This window comes from Lates calcarifer, linkage group LG5 (genome assembly GCF_001640805.2).
Source record: "Lates calcarifer isolate ASB-BC8 linkage group LG5, TLL_Latcal_v3, whole genome shotgun sequence".
Lineage (NCBI taxonomy): Eukaryota > Metazoa > Chordata > Actinopteri > Centropomidae > Lates > Lates calcarifer.
The window spans coordinates 10,963,137-10,979,444 of NC_066837.1; the positions used below are offsets into that span (position 1 = coordinate 10,963,137).

At 38.5% G+C, this 16,308-nt stretch overlaps 2 protein-coding genes and 1 long non-coding RNA gene across 4 annotated transcripts; all 3 read right to left on the reverse strand.

The window, feature by feature from the left end:
- Positions 1-1,752: 1,752 nt before the first annotated feature.
- LOC127142429 (uncharacterized) lies at positions 1,753-3,855 on the reverse strand. The gene is made up of 3 exons (XR_007813168.1): positions 3,645-3,855; positions 2,807-2,870; positions 1,753-2,369 (listed from the first exon to the last, which is right to left on the reverse strand). It is a non-coding gene; the product is annotated as an uncharacterized LOC127142429 (long non-coding RNA).
- Positions 3,856-4,829: 974 nt separating this feature from the next.
- LOC108872852 (zinc finger protein 239) lies at positions 4,830-10,307 on the reverse strand. 2 transcript variants are annotated; one of them, XM_018660747.2, is made up of 4 exons: positions 9,518-10,307; positions 9,186-9,303; positions 8,052-8,133; positions 4,830-6,641 (listed from the first exon to the last, which is right to left on the reverse strand). In XM_018660747.2, exons 3-4 carry the CDS (start codon positions 8,067-8,069, stop codon positions 5,760-5,762), a joined length of 900 nt encoding a protein of 299 aa, XP_018516263.1. In that variant the 5' UTR covers positions 8,070-8,133; positions 9,186-9,303; positions 9,518-10,307; the 3' UTR covers positions 4,830-5,759. The 2 variants fall into 2 exon arrangements, with proteins under 2 accessions (XP_018516263.1, XP_018516270.1); XM_018660754.2 differs by lacking the exon at positions 9,186-9,303.
- Positions 10,308-10,459: 152 nt separating this feature from the next.
- ndufs8a (NADH:ubiquinone oxidoreductase core subunit S8a) lies at positions 10,460-16,204 on the reverse strand. The gene is given in 9 exon segments (XM_018660788.2): positions 10,460-11,514; positions 11,759-11,854; positions 11,856-11,888; positions 12,123-12,186; positions 12,874-12,982; positions 13,375-13,464; positions 13,791-13,856; positions 14,680-14,735; positions 16,115-16,204. Coding segments are annotated over 8 exon segments (633 nt in total). The 5' UTR covers positions 14,723-14,735; positions 16,115-16,204; the 3' UTR covers positions 10,460-11,382.
- Between the last annotated feature and the right edge of the window lie 104 nt (positions 16,205-16,308).

The window sequence follows — 16,308 nt, forward strand, 5'->3', positions numbered from 1 at the left end:
TTTTAAGATCAATTTTTAAACATTTTGAGAATATTTGTTTAGGTTTTATACTCATAGCTCAGACATATTTTTTGAAATGTTTCATACTTTTAAGGATTTGACACTGTTTTTTAAGGTTCTGAATTTATTTTTTTCAGGTTTCATGCTTAATTCTTAGACCTATTTTTAAAGGTTTGTAATATACACACACACACACACACACATATATATATATATATATATATATATATATATATATATATATATATATAGATATATAGATATAGATATAGATATAGATATAGATATAGATATATATAGATATCGAATGTGTATTTTTAAAAGGTTTTTGTTATTGTTTTATCCTTATCTTTTAGACCTACTCCTTTAAGGTCTGAAATGTATTTTTAAATGATTATTTATTTTGTCCCAGTAGTAAATTTAGTTTTTATTCTATTACCTTTATTTAACCAGGATGTCCCATTGAGATGAGAAATCTTTCCATGGTAGCAGCCATACAAAATCAAAACTATATAATACACATACATGATACATAAATGAATAATAAAACAGAATGAAAGCTGTTCAAAAGGTTTATATTTATTTTTAAACATTTTTTAAAGTTTTACATTTAATTTTTATATGTTTTCTACTGGTTTTCAACAGGTTTTACAGTTAATATTTAAAGTTTTTCAATTTATTGAAATTATTCAATTTAGGTTTTATACTTCTTTGTTTAGACCTATTTATTAAAAGGGTTTCTATTCTAAACTAAGGTTTTATATTTTTTGTTTCATATATATGTATGTTGTTATACATATTTTTTAGACTTATTTTTGCAGCTACATAAAAGCTACACAAAATACTAATTAAAATTGATAAGTTACAGCAGCTTTAATTTACTGCTATTTGTTCCAGACAACAGGTTTTAAAGAGTCAAACTGCAGCTGAGATAATGACAGAGTCAGACTGAAAAGAATAAACTAACACTGACCTTCTGGAGAATGTCTTCACGTCTGTCTCTTCTCTGTGATTTAATGGTGCAAGTTTGAAACCTGTGGAGAAAGACACAACAAACATTAATATAAAGATGCAACTTTTAACACATCAAAATAAAAGCACAGAGAGTTTCTAGGTATTGAACTTCAAACTGTCAAAAGATAAAGAAGTAAAAGACACTAAATCTACAAAGAAACCAGAGTGTGGACTAGCTGGTTCTGGACTAATCAGAACTAGTCCAAGAGTTAAATTTGCTTTATACACAAAGACAGAAGAAGCTGCTCTGACTGGAGAACTGACTGCCACCAGCTCCTGATATTCACACAACAGCAGTGGATGCAAATGTTTGTTTCTCCAAAGTCTGTTAAAAATTTGAACTAAATTTGGTTGATAGAAGCCAAAATGAAGCAAAACGACAGTGTTTCCAGTGTGAAACCAAACTGAATAAGTTCCTCACATATTTATGATTTACTGTACTAATGAGAGAGGGGGGAGAGAGCAAGGAAGAGAGAAAGGAGGCAGAGAAAGAGGGAGAAGGAGACAGACAAAATTAGAAAGAGTAAAGCTGGGTACACACCAAAAGATAATCAGGCTGATATTCAGCCCAAATCCCCCCCCCCCCCTCCTGATAACGTCAGCAAAGGTCTGATTCTAATGGTCTTGGTTCTAATGATTATCTTGCCAGATGTTCACATTGTGTGCAGTGTGTGATTTTACCCTCCCTGATCTTCTCCGAGGACAATCGGATCAATAAATAATAAATATGTTCAATATTTACGATCGAAAAGTGGGGAGTACACCAAGGAAAACCAAGCACGCACTCTGTGGATTGTCTCATGGAACAGGGCGTTAGCCGATCAGGGTGCAAGCTGACTGAAGACGGAAGCACAACAAACAAGAGACATCGTCATCCGCCATGTTTGAGAGTCCAGACTCTGGTTGTTGGTGGTGAATCTGTTAGTGTGTGGTTTACTGTGTTGGTCTTCTCGCTGCACATCACACACTATAAGAACAAAACTCTGAAATCGGACATTATTTGTCGTTGTGTGTGTGGTCTCTCACATTTTCTAAATCAGGTAAGATTTTAAAAATCTGTTAGTGTGTGCCAGGCTTAGGAGAATGAGGGAGAGAGAAAGAGACAGAGAGAGAGCTCATATTTAAATTCTTCATTTTCTTTGAACTGTACATTCATGAACTATGTACTTTTTGTGTCAAATCAAACTAGTCAGACTGAAGATCAGTTACTGAAGATATATAATTTACTGTCACTGCTCTGTGTTGGACAGTTGATGTAAAGCTGTTTGTGAATTACCTGGAGGCTTCATTCCTGATTTCAAAGAACTTCTTCATTGTACAAAGACTCTCTGTGATCATGGACAAAGTAGTGACACCTGGAGGAAATAAAAAGAGAAACATACGAAGAAAAATGATCAACACACTATAACCTATTCCTCATCAACAGTTTCATCAAGCAAAGCATCACATCTTTAAGAATCAATAACAATAAATATTTGGGAAAAATGACTAAAATGATTATCTTAAATCTTAAGTTTCTATATTAATTGTCTGTCAAGTAATCACTGGAGGAATCATGTATATTACTGTGAACTGCATAATAAAAACTTTCACTATATACTTTCAGTATACTTTTGAAAGCAGGGTTTTAACTTGTGGTATTTTTGTTATATTTCACTCCACAGGCAGAAAATTAACAAACAACTATTTTGCGTTTAAAAATGATTAGAACTAGTACTATTTTCTGACAATGCATAGACATGTTTAATCAGTTATTATTACATTCAATATAGTAAATCTTCAGGACACATACCTGTTTGATTTGTAAGGTGAGAGCTGGTGTTTCTGTCCAGACTGGCGCAGCTGAACGAGTAAACCTGGAAAACACAAGTACAACACTTGAAAAACAAATTAATATCTAATTATAAAGAATAGCTCCCCCTAGGATTACAACATCAAAGATGCACAAAGACAGGTTAAATGGCCAGGAATAGACACAATAAGATGCAAAACACCCACGAAGAAGCTGGTGATAAGTAGATGACACGCAAAACGATGCACCACCACAAACAGATCCAAAATGATAACATCGACATGATAATCTGCCATAATCTGATTTAAAAATTACCAAGACGGAGCACAAAATTACAAAGAAGCTGCAAAGTTATTGCAAAGAGACACAAGTGGGGTTGTAAATGGACAAACTGACTTGACTACTAAGCAGTTACCACCTTCCACAACTCATGTCAGGGACGCTTTAGCCACTGAAATACAAACACACTTAAACCCACGCAAATAAAAACAACGCCAAAAACGGAAAAAGCTCCGAAGTCATCATTAGATAAACGATATAAAACGGCCACAAAAAGCCACAAACCGATGACAACGACGACGATAAACCACCATAAACTGAGTTAAAATTACCAGGATGGAACACAAACTAACAAAGAGACGAAGGATGTGCAATCATCCATCCACGTTGGGGGATTCAATGTCAGGGACGCTTCAGTCACAGAAACACAAACACACTCTAAGCCCCGCGATATAAACGACTGAAAATGGAATTAAACAATATCATTATAAGATCATGCTAATTCTAACGCTCAACGATAAAGCTATCGCTAACGTTAGCCGCTAATTGTTAGCCTTACCTTCGCGCCGCAGGTGTGTTCAGCGTCCAGTCTCACTCCTGTTCGACAAAAAAGCAGAGGAGAGGAGTTTGTTTTAGCATTCAGTCCTCTTCATTAACGACAAAAAGCAGCTCCAGAGTTTGTTTTAGCATCCAGTCTTCTTCGGTAACAACGTTTTCTCACAGTACTGGCAAACAGATGCAATGCTTCAAACTTGGTTTAAGTCTATTTCCCGCCTTACTTTCTCCGCCTCTCTGAGCTCCACCCATAAGGACAGGGCCAATGACGAGTCACGTCGCGACCAATGACGACATACGTCAGCTAACATTGGCAGAAAAACGCTGATTGGCCGGCCCATTCTGGTCCGCCTAGCAACCGCCTCTGATTGGTCTTAAAATACATCGTAAAGACGGAGAGAAGCCTTAGATGTATTATAATATTTGAGGGACACAGTGGCCTCTGGTTCCTATATTGTTGACTCTGTCCTGCCTTTGTCCAGGGAAACTGATACCGGTGACCGTATCCCCAGTTGTGGGATGGGGTTAAAGATCCTCCCTGTTCCTTTGCACAAGATGATTCTTGGTTAAAGGTGAGGTAGCTGTTGGCGTACAGCCGGCGTTGCCTGTTGAAGGTGTACACTGTATTTGGGGCAACAGCTTGGCTGGTAACAGAGTTTGGTCTAACACTCCTCCCTCTCCTGTGCATCCAGCTGTGCACCTTTGCTAAATATCATTCCCTATCTCTTTCTCTCCCTGACCTCCTGTCTTTTGTCTACCCTTAAATCAGGTGTAAAAGTATAAATTAGGTCACCCTTTTTACATACATAGTCACTTTGACAAACTTATCACCAGCACGATAATTCACAATGCTCAAGTGTTACAGGGTACATGCATATATGTCAAACAATGTGTTTGGAACTCATTTCTTCCTCATGGGTGTGCGCTACCATCCTCCAAATGCTTTTCTACCCATCAGAACATTTCAGCTCTGAAATCGTCAATCGCTGTGTTTGCATACATCTGAAGAAATGTTGAGATTAAGCAAATCTATATCTTAAAACAAGACAGCAGCCTTGGAAATGCTGATTTTTTTCTCAGTTTGGTGTGGTTACAATACCTTTAATGTACTTAGATGTCTTATTTTTCTACCTGTATATGTACTTGTATATGTTAATTCTTAAATGGAACATTAATATTCAGGGGAAAATTGTTTTCAAAGATAAATACTTTATTTTACAACTACATGCTTACACAGTACTCTCAAAATTGTACAGAATTAATGAATCACATGTGCAGTGGTTGGACAAAAAAGCAAAACCTTTGGAATTTATACTTCAACATGCAGGAACTACCTTTTTCAGCCACCTGGGGGCAGCAGGAAGAAGTTGTGAGCATTGGATTGACACATCAGCTTTACAGTTGGTATTGGTGATCAGCAAACAGCTCCTTGTTCACACATTCAGCAGACACAGAGCAACATGTTTATCCATTTTGAGTCATGTTTTCTGGCCACCTAATTCCTTTATCTCTGTTTTTTGGGCTCTTCTGACTCATGAGGGGAATATCTATCTCTTAAACTCATAAATGCTCCACTGTTCATCAGCTGTCTGTCTGCTGTTTGGTGCTGAGCAGGGAGTGTGCAGTGAGTTACAGCCACTTGAAGTTAATTTGTTTGTAGTGCCTTATTATCCATTTTGAGAATGGAACATAACTGAGTATCCACAACAAATTTGTCTCTTGTTTTTCTTGCAAAAATTATTCCTCACACTTGGATGGTGACACTGGTCAAAGACCTGGTGTGTCTATCTTACACTCACAGTCTAGCAGAGAGACTACCACTAACACACTTATGCTTCTTAGTCAAAGAGTAAATCTGGTCATATCTGTACTTTTTTTACAGATCCAATGAACAACCTAAATGCATATCTGTCAGGGAACACCAATAAATGTGTCATGAAGCATGTTTTTGCTTTGCCTTGAAAATGTCATGATGTTATTCCTCCTTAAATTATGACTCAATACTAATATAACTTTTGAAACTCTTTACAGTATTATAAATTTATACCATAAATGTAGCTCAAATACAATGTTATACTTAAAAACTCACTCTGAGATGAAATCAGAAAGCTTGTCTTTGCTATACACAGTCTGAGCTCTCTCCATCTACCTCAACACAATGATGCCTCCTCAAGGACAAAGACCATGTAAACAATTTCTTACACTGCTGACACCAGTATGGTTTTTCTCCAGTGTGAATCCGCAGGTGTTGGTTATAACTCCCTGACTGACTGAAGCCTTTACCACACTGGTCACACCAGTATGGCTTCTCACCAGTGTGGACACGAAGGTGCCGGACGTAGCTTCCTAGCCTACTAAATTTTTTCCCACACTGTTCACACCAGCTTGATTTCTCTCCAGTGTGAACACGCTGGTGCTGCTTGTAATTACTTGAGCGACTGAAACTCTTCCCACACTGTTCGCACTGATATGGCTTCTCTCCAGTGTGGATACGCAGATGTTGCGTATAGGTGCTGTACTGAGTGAATCTCTTTCCACAATAATCACAGCAGTAGGGTTTCTCTCCAGTGTGAGTCCGCACATGATTCTTGTATGTACTTAAGCAGCGAAAACTTTTACCACAGTAGTCACAATGGTGTGGTTTTTCTCCAGTGTGTACTCGCAGGTGTACTGTGAAATTACCCCACTGACTGAAGCTCTTTTCACACCGGTCACACTTGTATGGTCCCGTGTGATCATGCAGGTGTTTTCTGTATGAGCTCTGGTCACTGAAATCCCTCCCACACTGGTCGCAGCAGTATGGTGTCTCTTCAGGGTGGGTATACAGGTGTAGCTTGTATTCATTTAGTCGGCTGAAACTGCTGTCACATTGTTCACAGTGGTACATTTTCTCTGCAGCATGAGTGAGCTCATGTCTTCTCAGGTTACAAATCCGACCAAAAGTTTTCCCACACTTCTGACACTGATGAGGTTTGCTCCTGTCCATGTCTGTCTGTTTCAACTGGGAAGAACAGAGACAGAGAAATAAAGGTCAGAGTGGAGAATTTGATAAAATGCAGACTGAATGCTCCAAAAGACTGAAGATTAATGATACACACCAGAATATAAAATTATGGTAGAAAATATAACATTTACAAAAAAAAAGTGTATGATGAAAAAAATGTAAAGCTTTAAAAAAAAAAAAAAAAACAGATTCTCACTCAGTGGCGAGTACATTTGAAGACAGAGTTAAAAGCATGTTCCTAAAAAACCACAAGACCTTAAGATTATGCAACCAAATACTTAGTTCTGGTCATATGCCTCTCCTCTATGGGAGAAAATACAATTATGATATCAGAGAAACTGTGCAATGTTTTTCCCTGAAGCCATGCTGGTGTGGCTTTAATAGAGGTGTTGGTTAAGAATGCAGTAAGTTGGTTATGAATTAAAGATCCAGATATCCTGGCTGAACATTGAAATTAGGTAGTGATTATATATTGCAGTGCATGTGTGAATGCAGCTTAAAGTGCTTCAGCAACTACACTGGGAAAGAAAGTTTGGGGGTTGAACTGCAACACTTAATCAGTGGAAACAGCTTACAGCTCTGCAGAAGAATTCCTCATCCTGAGTCAATAACTCTGCTCCACTGTTTGTCTACTTATTTTCAAAGAAATAGCCAGTGGCAAAAAATGATTCCACACAGATTCCGTTAATAATGTTAATATTTCTTTTAACCAAAAACCTGAAAAATGTTATTCATGTCCTCATCAACTGTCGACCTGACAATGGTAGGTACCCACTCTCTGGCATATGCAAAATTTCCATCCTGATAACAGACTCATAGCTTATCTGCTAAGGCTTTAACTGGAACAAAGAAAGTATATTTCACCAGTTGTGGTATCCTTGCACTAGCCACCTGCTGTTTTTTAAACCAACTACAAACCTTGCTGATAAAGAAGGAAGATGCTTCTCCTCTTTTCACGTAAACCTTACTCTGTTTCTTATTCTAAATTATTTAGAGAAACCTTCTTTAAAGTACTTTTTCAGTGATACATTTATAGTTATATTGTCTTAAGTTACTGTTGTTTTGATTTGTTGTGTTGTACATGAGCTGAAGTTCTTTTTTGTTACATAATTACAGTTAGCACTGCTGCAGTCAGTTTACCTTTTCTTTACAATGAGAGAAATGAACCATTTGTCTTAATATTTTAATGCTGACAGCAGTTTGCTTCCCCTTGCTTGGTCTCAAATAAAACACCTGCAGACACTTCTGATGATAACCAGCTGATGCTACTGACAGCTGGAAAGTGACCCTGTGATAGGAGCAAATGCACCTGAAACGGCTGCATGTGGCAGATTTTAGGTTTTAATCTATGGCAGCCATGGTCATGACAAAATGCTGTTTAATGATCATTTGTGTGTTTGTTCTCACCTCTTCTGAAGAACTCATTTCACCACCTCATTGGTCAAACTTAACATCCAAATGTTTTTCGTCTTGTCAGCATGTTTCACCTCTGAAATCATCAAATAAAGATAAACTGGTCAGAGAAAGAACAACTAAAACAGCGATAATACTTTCTGGACCTGACCTAAAGTGACCATTAATACCCAGTCCTCCGTGTGTCACCCTGTTTGGAGTCCTGTCAGTGAACTCTCCCCCATCTGGGTAACCAAAATGTTCCCATACTGCTGATGTGAATGTGCTTGAGAGGTCTGCAAACTATGTCCATCTTGAGATAATTAAACTAGACTAACTTTTACAAGGTAGATGCAATGAGTAATATTTACTAAGTATACAGCTTGTGTTTTCACAGTTCCATCTTCCAGTATCGCAACATAGAGTTGTTGTTTTGCAGTTTCAGATTCATTCATTAATAACCTTCTGGATATGTTACAATGTCAAACTGCAAATAAAAACTGGAAATTTTAATCAATTCCACTACAGGAATTTAAAGACCTGTAATTTAAGGTGTAGCCAGTGTTGTGGGCTCTGCTTTGGTTTCCACTCCTGAGCTTACATTTTGGCACTGTGGTGAATTCAAGTTCCCAGTTCTCAGTTCATTTAATAACACACAACATATGTTTAGACAGGAAGTTTGTCAATATTCTGATTATTAAAACCTGATGTGTGTTTTGTTGTGTAGACTATTATTTATTTAATGTTTCTGCACTACACACTACCAGTTTAATCACTATGCACAATCCAAACCATTCTTGTCATAGTTGTTCCAGCAGTAAGCCCACCAGACTGACATCTGTGGACAGCTAAGCTTATGCTTTCCATTTTCGCCAGGATGTGATTGTCTGCTACAGTCCAGGTGACATAAATGACATAATCATGCAGTATTTGAGATAAAGATGAGAGGTCATGACTGAAAATTACAAAATTTAATCCATTAAACTCAAAGTTATTCACACGCTGCCAAATGTAAACACATTCTACTTAAAAATAGCAGATTATAGCTTCAAATTAGTGGAATAAACTTATGTTTAAGAGTGATGCAGTTAAATGATATATGTACATTGTAAGTGAATTGTTTCAGTACAGGTGTGTTGACAGTGTTACCTGAGGAAAATGTTACTCTGCAGGAAATCATTCACTTAACTCCCAACACCTCACCGCTTCATTCATGTTCACTAATTAACAACCTTCACATTTGTTGTTTCCATGTCACGAGCTTTGTCTAAAAAAAAACAAAACAAAAATATATATCCACGTATCAACAACAACCAGGCTCACGGAGCACAGAGCTAAAACACACCGGCCTGCTGTTACACATCAGCCGGGAGAAGCCGCTACTTTCCCCGGTCAGGCTGTTTCCGGCTTTGACCCCGCAGTGCCGTCAATAACCTCCAACACTGACACAGAAAACCAAGAAAACAGAGCGGGACAGATACCTTTCTCTCTCCAACAATCTCTCCTCAGACAGGAAGCGGCACCGGCTTCTTCTTCTTCTTCTTCTTCAGCAGTAGTTGACATCCGCAGTGTTGCGTTTACTGCCACCTTCTGTTTCTCTGTTAACTCACCGCCCATACATCCCAGATCCTTCAATCGACTCCCGTCAGCCTTAGCAAATGAAATAATTTCCTCTCTTTAACACTGTCTCTCCATTCTGAGACGCATTTAACACTGTTGTCCCAGTTCTCCTAAACTGAGTCATCATTTAATTTCCTGCATGATATGAGTACATGCTCTACAGTTACGCTTCTTCCTTCTGATTTTTACAGTTTAATATTGAGCTCAACATTTCCTTTAAAACAAACACACACACATCTTTTGCCAACTTGTCTTTTTCTTAGTCCTGACTTTGACCACAGAATTTTATACAACAGGTCTTGGGCTCTGCCCATCTTGATACATACAAGAGCACATCAGCATCGTCTTCTTTTCACTGCCCTCTACTTCTTTTCCAGCAGACTGGGCAGTTTAGTGCATTGCTGCCTCCCACTGGAGTTACGTCATTTTTATGGAGTAGAACCAGACTCAGGGTCTATGTACATTCAATCTTATTTAAAGGTGCTGAATACTAATTGGCTTGTGAACAGACTAAACAAGTGTAGTCGAGAGCTGCTTGAAATGAGTCTCTCTGATTTTATTTTTAAAACTACTGGTATCTGAACATGCCAACTTATTTTAAGAAATCTCATCAAATAGAGATCACTTTCTGCACTGGCAGCCAAATTAGTTTTACCTTGTTTCAAGCCACAGAAAGCTCCTATCTTAAATGTTTTCACTTAACTGTGAGTTAGGTGTCAGTGGCCATCTTCCACCACCTGACCCTCATTACCTGAGTCAATCTTTAAATATGTCTTCAGGCAAAAACTAAGGACTCCTTCACATTCAGTGTTCCTCCCAGAATTTTATTATTTGAGTCAGGGTGGAAACAGCATGAAGATCATAACTATGCACTGACACCCAAGATACAATAATCCATGTATGGTAATGTGGGACATCAGAATCAAAGCAGGATGAAATCTGCCATCAGAGTACAGCATCTGTACTGTCACAACATGACTCAGCATGCCTGTTAGTCCAGTGAGACTGATGATCACACACTGGTCCATGCTGTCTCACAGACAGCCAGCGTAGGATTCATCGCTCTACAATAAATATGTAATCCAAACAATGCCAGGGTAAAAATCAGAGACGTGAAAAATTAGAATCAGAAGAGGATGACATTGATGTTTGGTTTGAAACAAAGGATCCATCATCAAATACACATCCATCACAGCTGAGGCTGTCTTCTCTCAGTATGTACAGTATGGACGTATGTGTGTGTGTGTATGTCACAGAGGTTATGGTGGTAAGTGCTAACTGTACACTGTGTCTGTATGTGTGCTTTGTTCATACGTGGCGTTAACATCCATCTTGGGTGATCTGATCACAAATGGACGGCTCTGTACGTCAGGTGCCTCTCGAGTGACCTCTTGTGATTGAACGTCACTTCCCCACTCTTTATACGTCATTTCTGTTTGCAAAGACCAAATGTGTTGTTGTTTGTAGCCGGTCTCACTGTGACAGACAGGTCAATTGTCAGTGCCTGTCTGCGGTGGACACCAGTTGAGCAGGTGGTCCTTCAATGTGGCCCAATGTCTTGCTCAGACTGCTAAAAAAAAAAAAAAAAGCGTCCCAGACCACCAACGAATGTGGTCCAAGCAACCAGATCACCACACATCCCGTACTTAGAGCTTGTCCACTTGTAATTGCATCACCCATGAGACATGTTAGTGCCAGGTATGAACAGAGTCTGTGCGTGTGGTGACTATCGGTAGAGGTAATCAGCCTGTATGTTGGCAGCTATCTCTGCTTCCCATTTGTCTCCGTTGTTGAGGAGCTTCTCCTTGTTGTAGAGCAGCTCTTCATGGGTTTCAGTGGAAAACTCAAAGTTAGGACCCTGCAGGAAGAAGAGAGAGGAGAGGAGAGGGATGAAGGGTAAGAGCAGAGGTAAAGATGAAGACCATCACAGTTTATTGTCATTAAAACAATTCAAGATGTAAGTCATCTTTCAAATGGGAAGAAAAATGCGGACAGGCCTAACAGGCAAGACAGTTAGACAACATTCTCTGGCTTTAACTCAGGTTTTCAGGCCTTTTCCACTGCAGGAACAACAGGTGCTGTAACACGGGATGAACACATACCTCTACGATGGCGTCCACAGGACATGCCTCCTGACAGAAGCCGCAGTAGATGCATTTGGTCATGTCGATGTCGTAGCGAGTCGTCCTCCTGCTGCCAGTCGGCGCGAGTCTCAGCTTCAATGGTGATGGCCTGGACACACACATTGTTGGAGATGAAGAGAGAAACCGACAGTGTTCTACCAAAGGCTTTCCTCTGCTCTGCTACCTGCTCTCTAGATTTATGACAAATGCCTATATTCATTCACAACTGACATAAAATGTTTATTTAATTAGGGCTGTTCCTGAATTTTGTCAGTCGACTCAGGTTCAGCTCTGTGGCTGATGAACCTGACATTATGACTGAACATTATGAAATGCTGTGTACCTGGGCGGGGCAGATGGCTTCACACAGCTTGCAGGCGATGCAGCGCTCCTCTCCTGAAGGATACCTGGTGCAACATCATCACAAAGATTTTGTTAAGCTTTGATCTCAAGTGTTGTTACTGCACCACAGAGTCGATTTAATATCATAAAACGTAATCTGGAGTTTTGGTCAGCAGTAACTGAGAAGGGGTTAAAGCACAAAGTATAAAACTGAAACTATAGGGGTGTCCGGTCACAAAAAAATGATTGTATTGTAGGGCTTTAAAATAATTAATGTTGTAACCCCAGACTCAGAGACTCTTTCTCCTCATTAATATGTTAGAGAGAGAGAGAGACAGAAGAGCTCTAACTTCATGAGCGTTAGATGTAGAAGAATATGAAAAATGTAAAGCTCAATATATCAGAATGTAACACTTTATAGTGAACAGGATGTCTGTTTTTCTGGTTGGGATCAGGAATAAAAACATTTTTTTTTTTTTTTTTTAATTATTATTTTAGTTGCTTTATGTGATTTGATATGAATGGAAGTGATTGTGTTAAATCAAAATTATATCATCTCATATCGATCGCTGGCTCCTGAATCCATAGCAGACTTTGTGATATCAGCAAACATCAAAAAGTTATCCATTGAATCAATATAATATTGTACTGTGATTTACACACCTACTAGCAACATAATGCATGTCATTCAACACTTGAGAAAAAGCCTGTCGTGTGACACATATCACACACTGAGTAGTGGTAATCCTCACCTGCGCAGGGCGTGCTCTCCTCTGAAGCGAGGTGACAGCGGTCCCTTCTCAAATGGGTAGTTGATGGTGGCGGGCTCTCTGAACAGGTAGCTCATGGTCATGCCCAGACCTGACACAACAAGATCATTCATGTGGAGGGAGATCAGACTGACGTGTGCAGTAGCAGAGCTGTGTCTGGACTTTTTCATGATCTCTGAGTTCATCATCTTAACATCATCTTTACACACCCACTAGTCCCTGTTATGTGCTATCCTGGTTTTAATAATATAAAACTTAACTTGATTTATTAACATCCCGGTATGACTCTACCATTATCAGTTGACAGATTTTTTCATTTTCTATATTTTCATTCCATCATTTTTTAATTGCATAAAATAAAGGTCTACATTAACATTAGTGTCAAAATTTACATTTGTTTAATAGCTGAAAAGCAATATACACATGACACATACAACAAAATACAACATGCTCTTTTCCTGTAGCGTCCTAAGTTCAACTGACCTCTGAAGAGCTCTGTCCACAGCAGTGTCTGAGCAGCTCGGTCTGTGATGGACTTCATATCTGTAGGGACCTCCTGGGCATTGACATACTCTACACACACACACACAGAAACACATACACAGGACCTTTAATCTGAGAAATGTTAAGAAACATTTAGGGCAAAATATCAAATTACTTTCATGAATCTGTCCAGGTCATTACTCATAAATAATATAATTCCGGGCCCTACCAACCCTATTAGTTTTCCATCATAGTTTAACTCTTAGATGAAAATGGTATTAAACTGCATTCTATGTGATATTACAAAGGGCTTAAAAGTCAATGTAATTTCGTGACAGAGCAGAAACCCTGTTAGCTCAGTGAAAAGTGAGTTTGTTTTGCAATGAGCTGTGTTTGTGTGTTGTAGTTGTACTTACTGAACCCCCCCCTTTGTGTAGAGACGCTGAAGGACCTCACTAGATTCTGGCTGGTCACAAATGTGCCTGGAGGTGAAGATTCATTAAAAAGTGCATTAATATCAACATGTTGTATTTCCACAAAGACACAACTTCTTGTGTTCAACCGTCTGCCGAGAGCAGACAGATATATATATTTTGTAAACTGACACATCTGTTTAACTACTGTCATGTCAGTTGCACTGAGAGAAAAGAGAAGTTGGAGCTTGTCAGACATTGGCAACACAGCAGGCACAGTGTGCAGAAATCAGTTGTGTGCACCGGTTCACGGTTATTGACCAATACTGCACTGAATCCAAAGACTTTTTGTCCCTATAAATTATTTACATATGAATATATGAGAATAACAGAGAGATCCCTTTTTACACATAAACTTATGTATATTATACAAAAGTTTGGTTTTGCCGTGTCTGATTCACTGAGTGTTTGGTCATGTAATATAAACATTTAGCACAACTCCGACATGTAGGAGCAGACATGCTTCAAGTAGTTCAGTCATCATGTGCTTTATTGTTGTGTAAATGTAGGTTATTATAAGCCTATTTAAAACATGTCCAGTAGTTGCTCCAAATCGCCATAATTCTTGAATGTTAACAGAATAAAAAAGGTCTAAACTCTGAACTCAACACCAACAATTGTGGCCATTCTGCCACATGTACAGAATCAAACCTATGAATGAAATCAGTCTAAGATGTATCAATGACACTGTAACTAGTGACCAGTTTATGTGGTTATTCATCAACTTATAACCATGATTCAATTGTATCTGCTTTAAATGTTTTTAAAGTCACAACAGCTAGACTGGATTGTTCGTCTTGATATTTTTGTAGTAAAATTATTAGCGTCTTACCTGGCCTCGACACACAGTAAAGTAGACGCAATGTTGCAGCCATGATGTCTTAGAAGCTGAAACCACACACAAAATAACAATGAGGAAGTGAAATGACAACTGTATCAATGCATTATTATACATTTACTATTTAAAGTTAAAATGAGGCCACCGGCTGTTGATCAACAAGCCCAACAGCAGCAGTGACACACAGTTCATGGAGGACATAAACAGGAATAAACAATTCTGACTTAAGACTTGACATTTGAATTCAACCTGACATTACTGTTACTTTATATCTGTGTCACATATTCACAATAACTCAGAATAAATCACCATCAGACAAAACAACAGAAACACTCACTCAGTAAGAAACGAATCAAGCAATCAATTTTTGTACTTATTTACAGTAAATCCTCAGTCTGACCTTTATTATTTCTAGTGTTTCTTTTCTATTCTAGTCATGTGATCATACTGTAAATATTCCACCTTGTTAATTATAATTTTTGATATCGCTCTGACCAAATCTATCTGCAGGTATCGTTGTCTCTTCTAATTTGATATTATCTGCTTCATTCATGGTTCTGGACTGTATCGGATTACAATCACTTACTGCATCTTTATGGTAGGATACTTAAAACCCTCAGCACCCAAATACAGCAATGCATGACAAAAATCAGAAATCACAGGAAGTTTAAGTTCGCATACTTTTAGTTTTCCAAAATGTAAATAAATACAGGCTAAAAAAACAGGACTCAAGTTGTAACACCCAGTGTACCTCACTGGATCCATGGCAAACTAATTATTTCTTTAAATTGCTTATATCTGTTCATTTAAGTGGAGACTAATGAAAAAATATGTTGATTTTGGACATGTATACACACCTAAATATATGTATATATGTTCGAGTATAAACAAAAAATCTACTGTCCTATTTGCCAATCAAAGAATACGATACTTTTACGATGATGTTACGGTGTCTGAGCTGCTATCGTTAACCTTATTGCAGTTTGTGCTGCACAGTCAAATACAGAGGCACAGCGAACTAACCTTAATGTAGTTCTTCACCTTAGACAACCCTGAAGTCCGTCAGCACTAGCACTCAACTCTGCCTCGGTAACATGACATTGTCTAGCTTTCAGTAGCTTGCAAAGCACACACACAGTACACTATGACCACTCGACTGCACTGCACACATGTACTGTGCACATTAAATGGTCCCTGACTTTGAATTTACCTCGTGAAAAGCCTTGGTTTATTGCTATGCTAATGTAGCACGGATCAGTAGCCGGGTTAGATCACATACTGTCAAGGACTTTAGCACAAAGGTCGCCTGACGTGACTTAAAGGTAATTCTCTAAGAGCAGATATGAACGATTACATTGACTGTTTGGTGTCACGTAAAGGAACTTTGCAAGAAATTGCATTTTGTGCCTTAAAATTGTTTAAAACTCACCGAAATGTCGCTATTTGGCCTTCTGAACCAGAACAGCGGACGATTTGCGGAACGGACCCTGCGTCAACAGGAAGTAACAAAACGTGTTACGTCGATAGACGTACGACCTACGTAACATGGCAGTAGGTGTTTTTTTAAGCAAAACTTTATTTCGCAATTCTTCTTTAGAATTAAAGAATGATGTGATCAGAGTT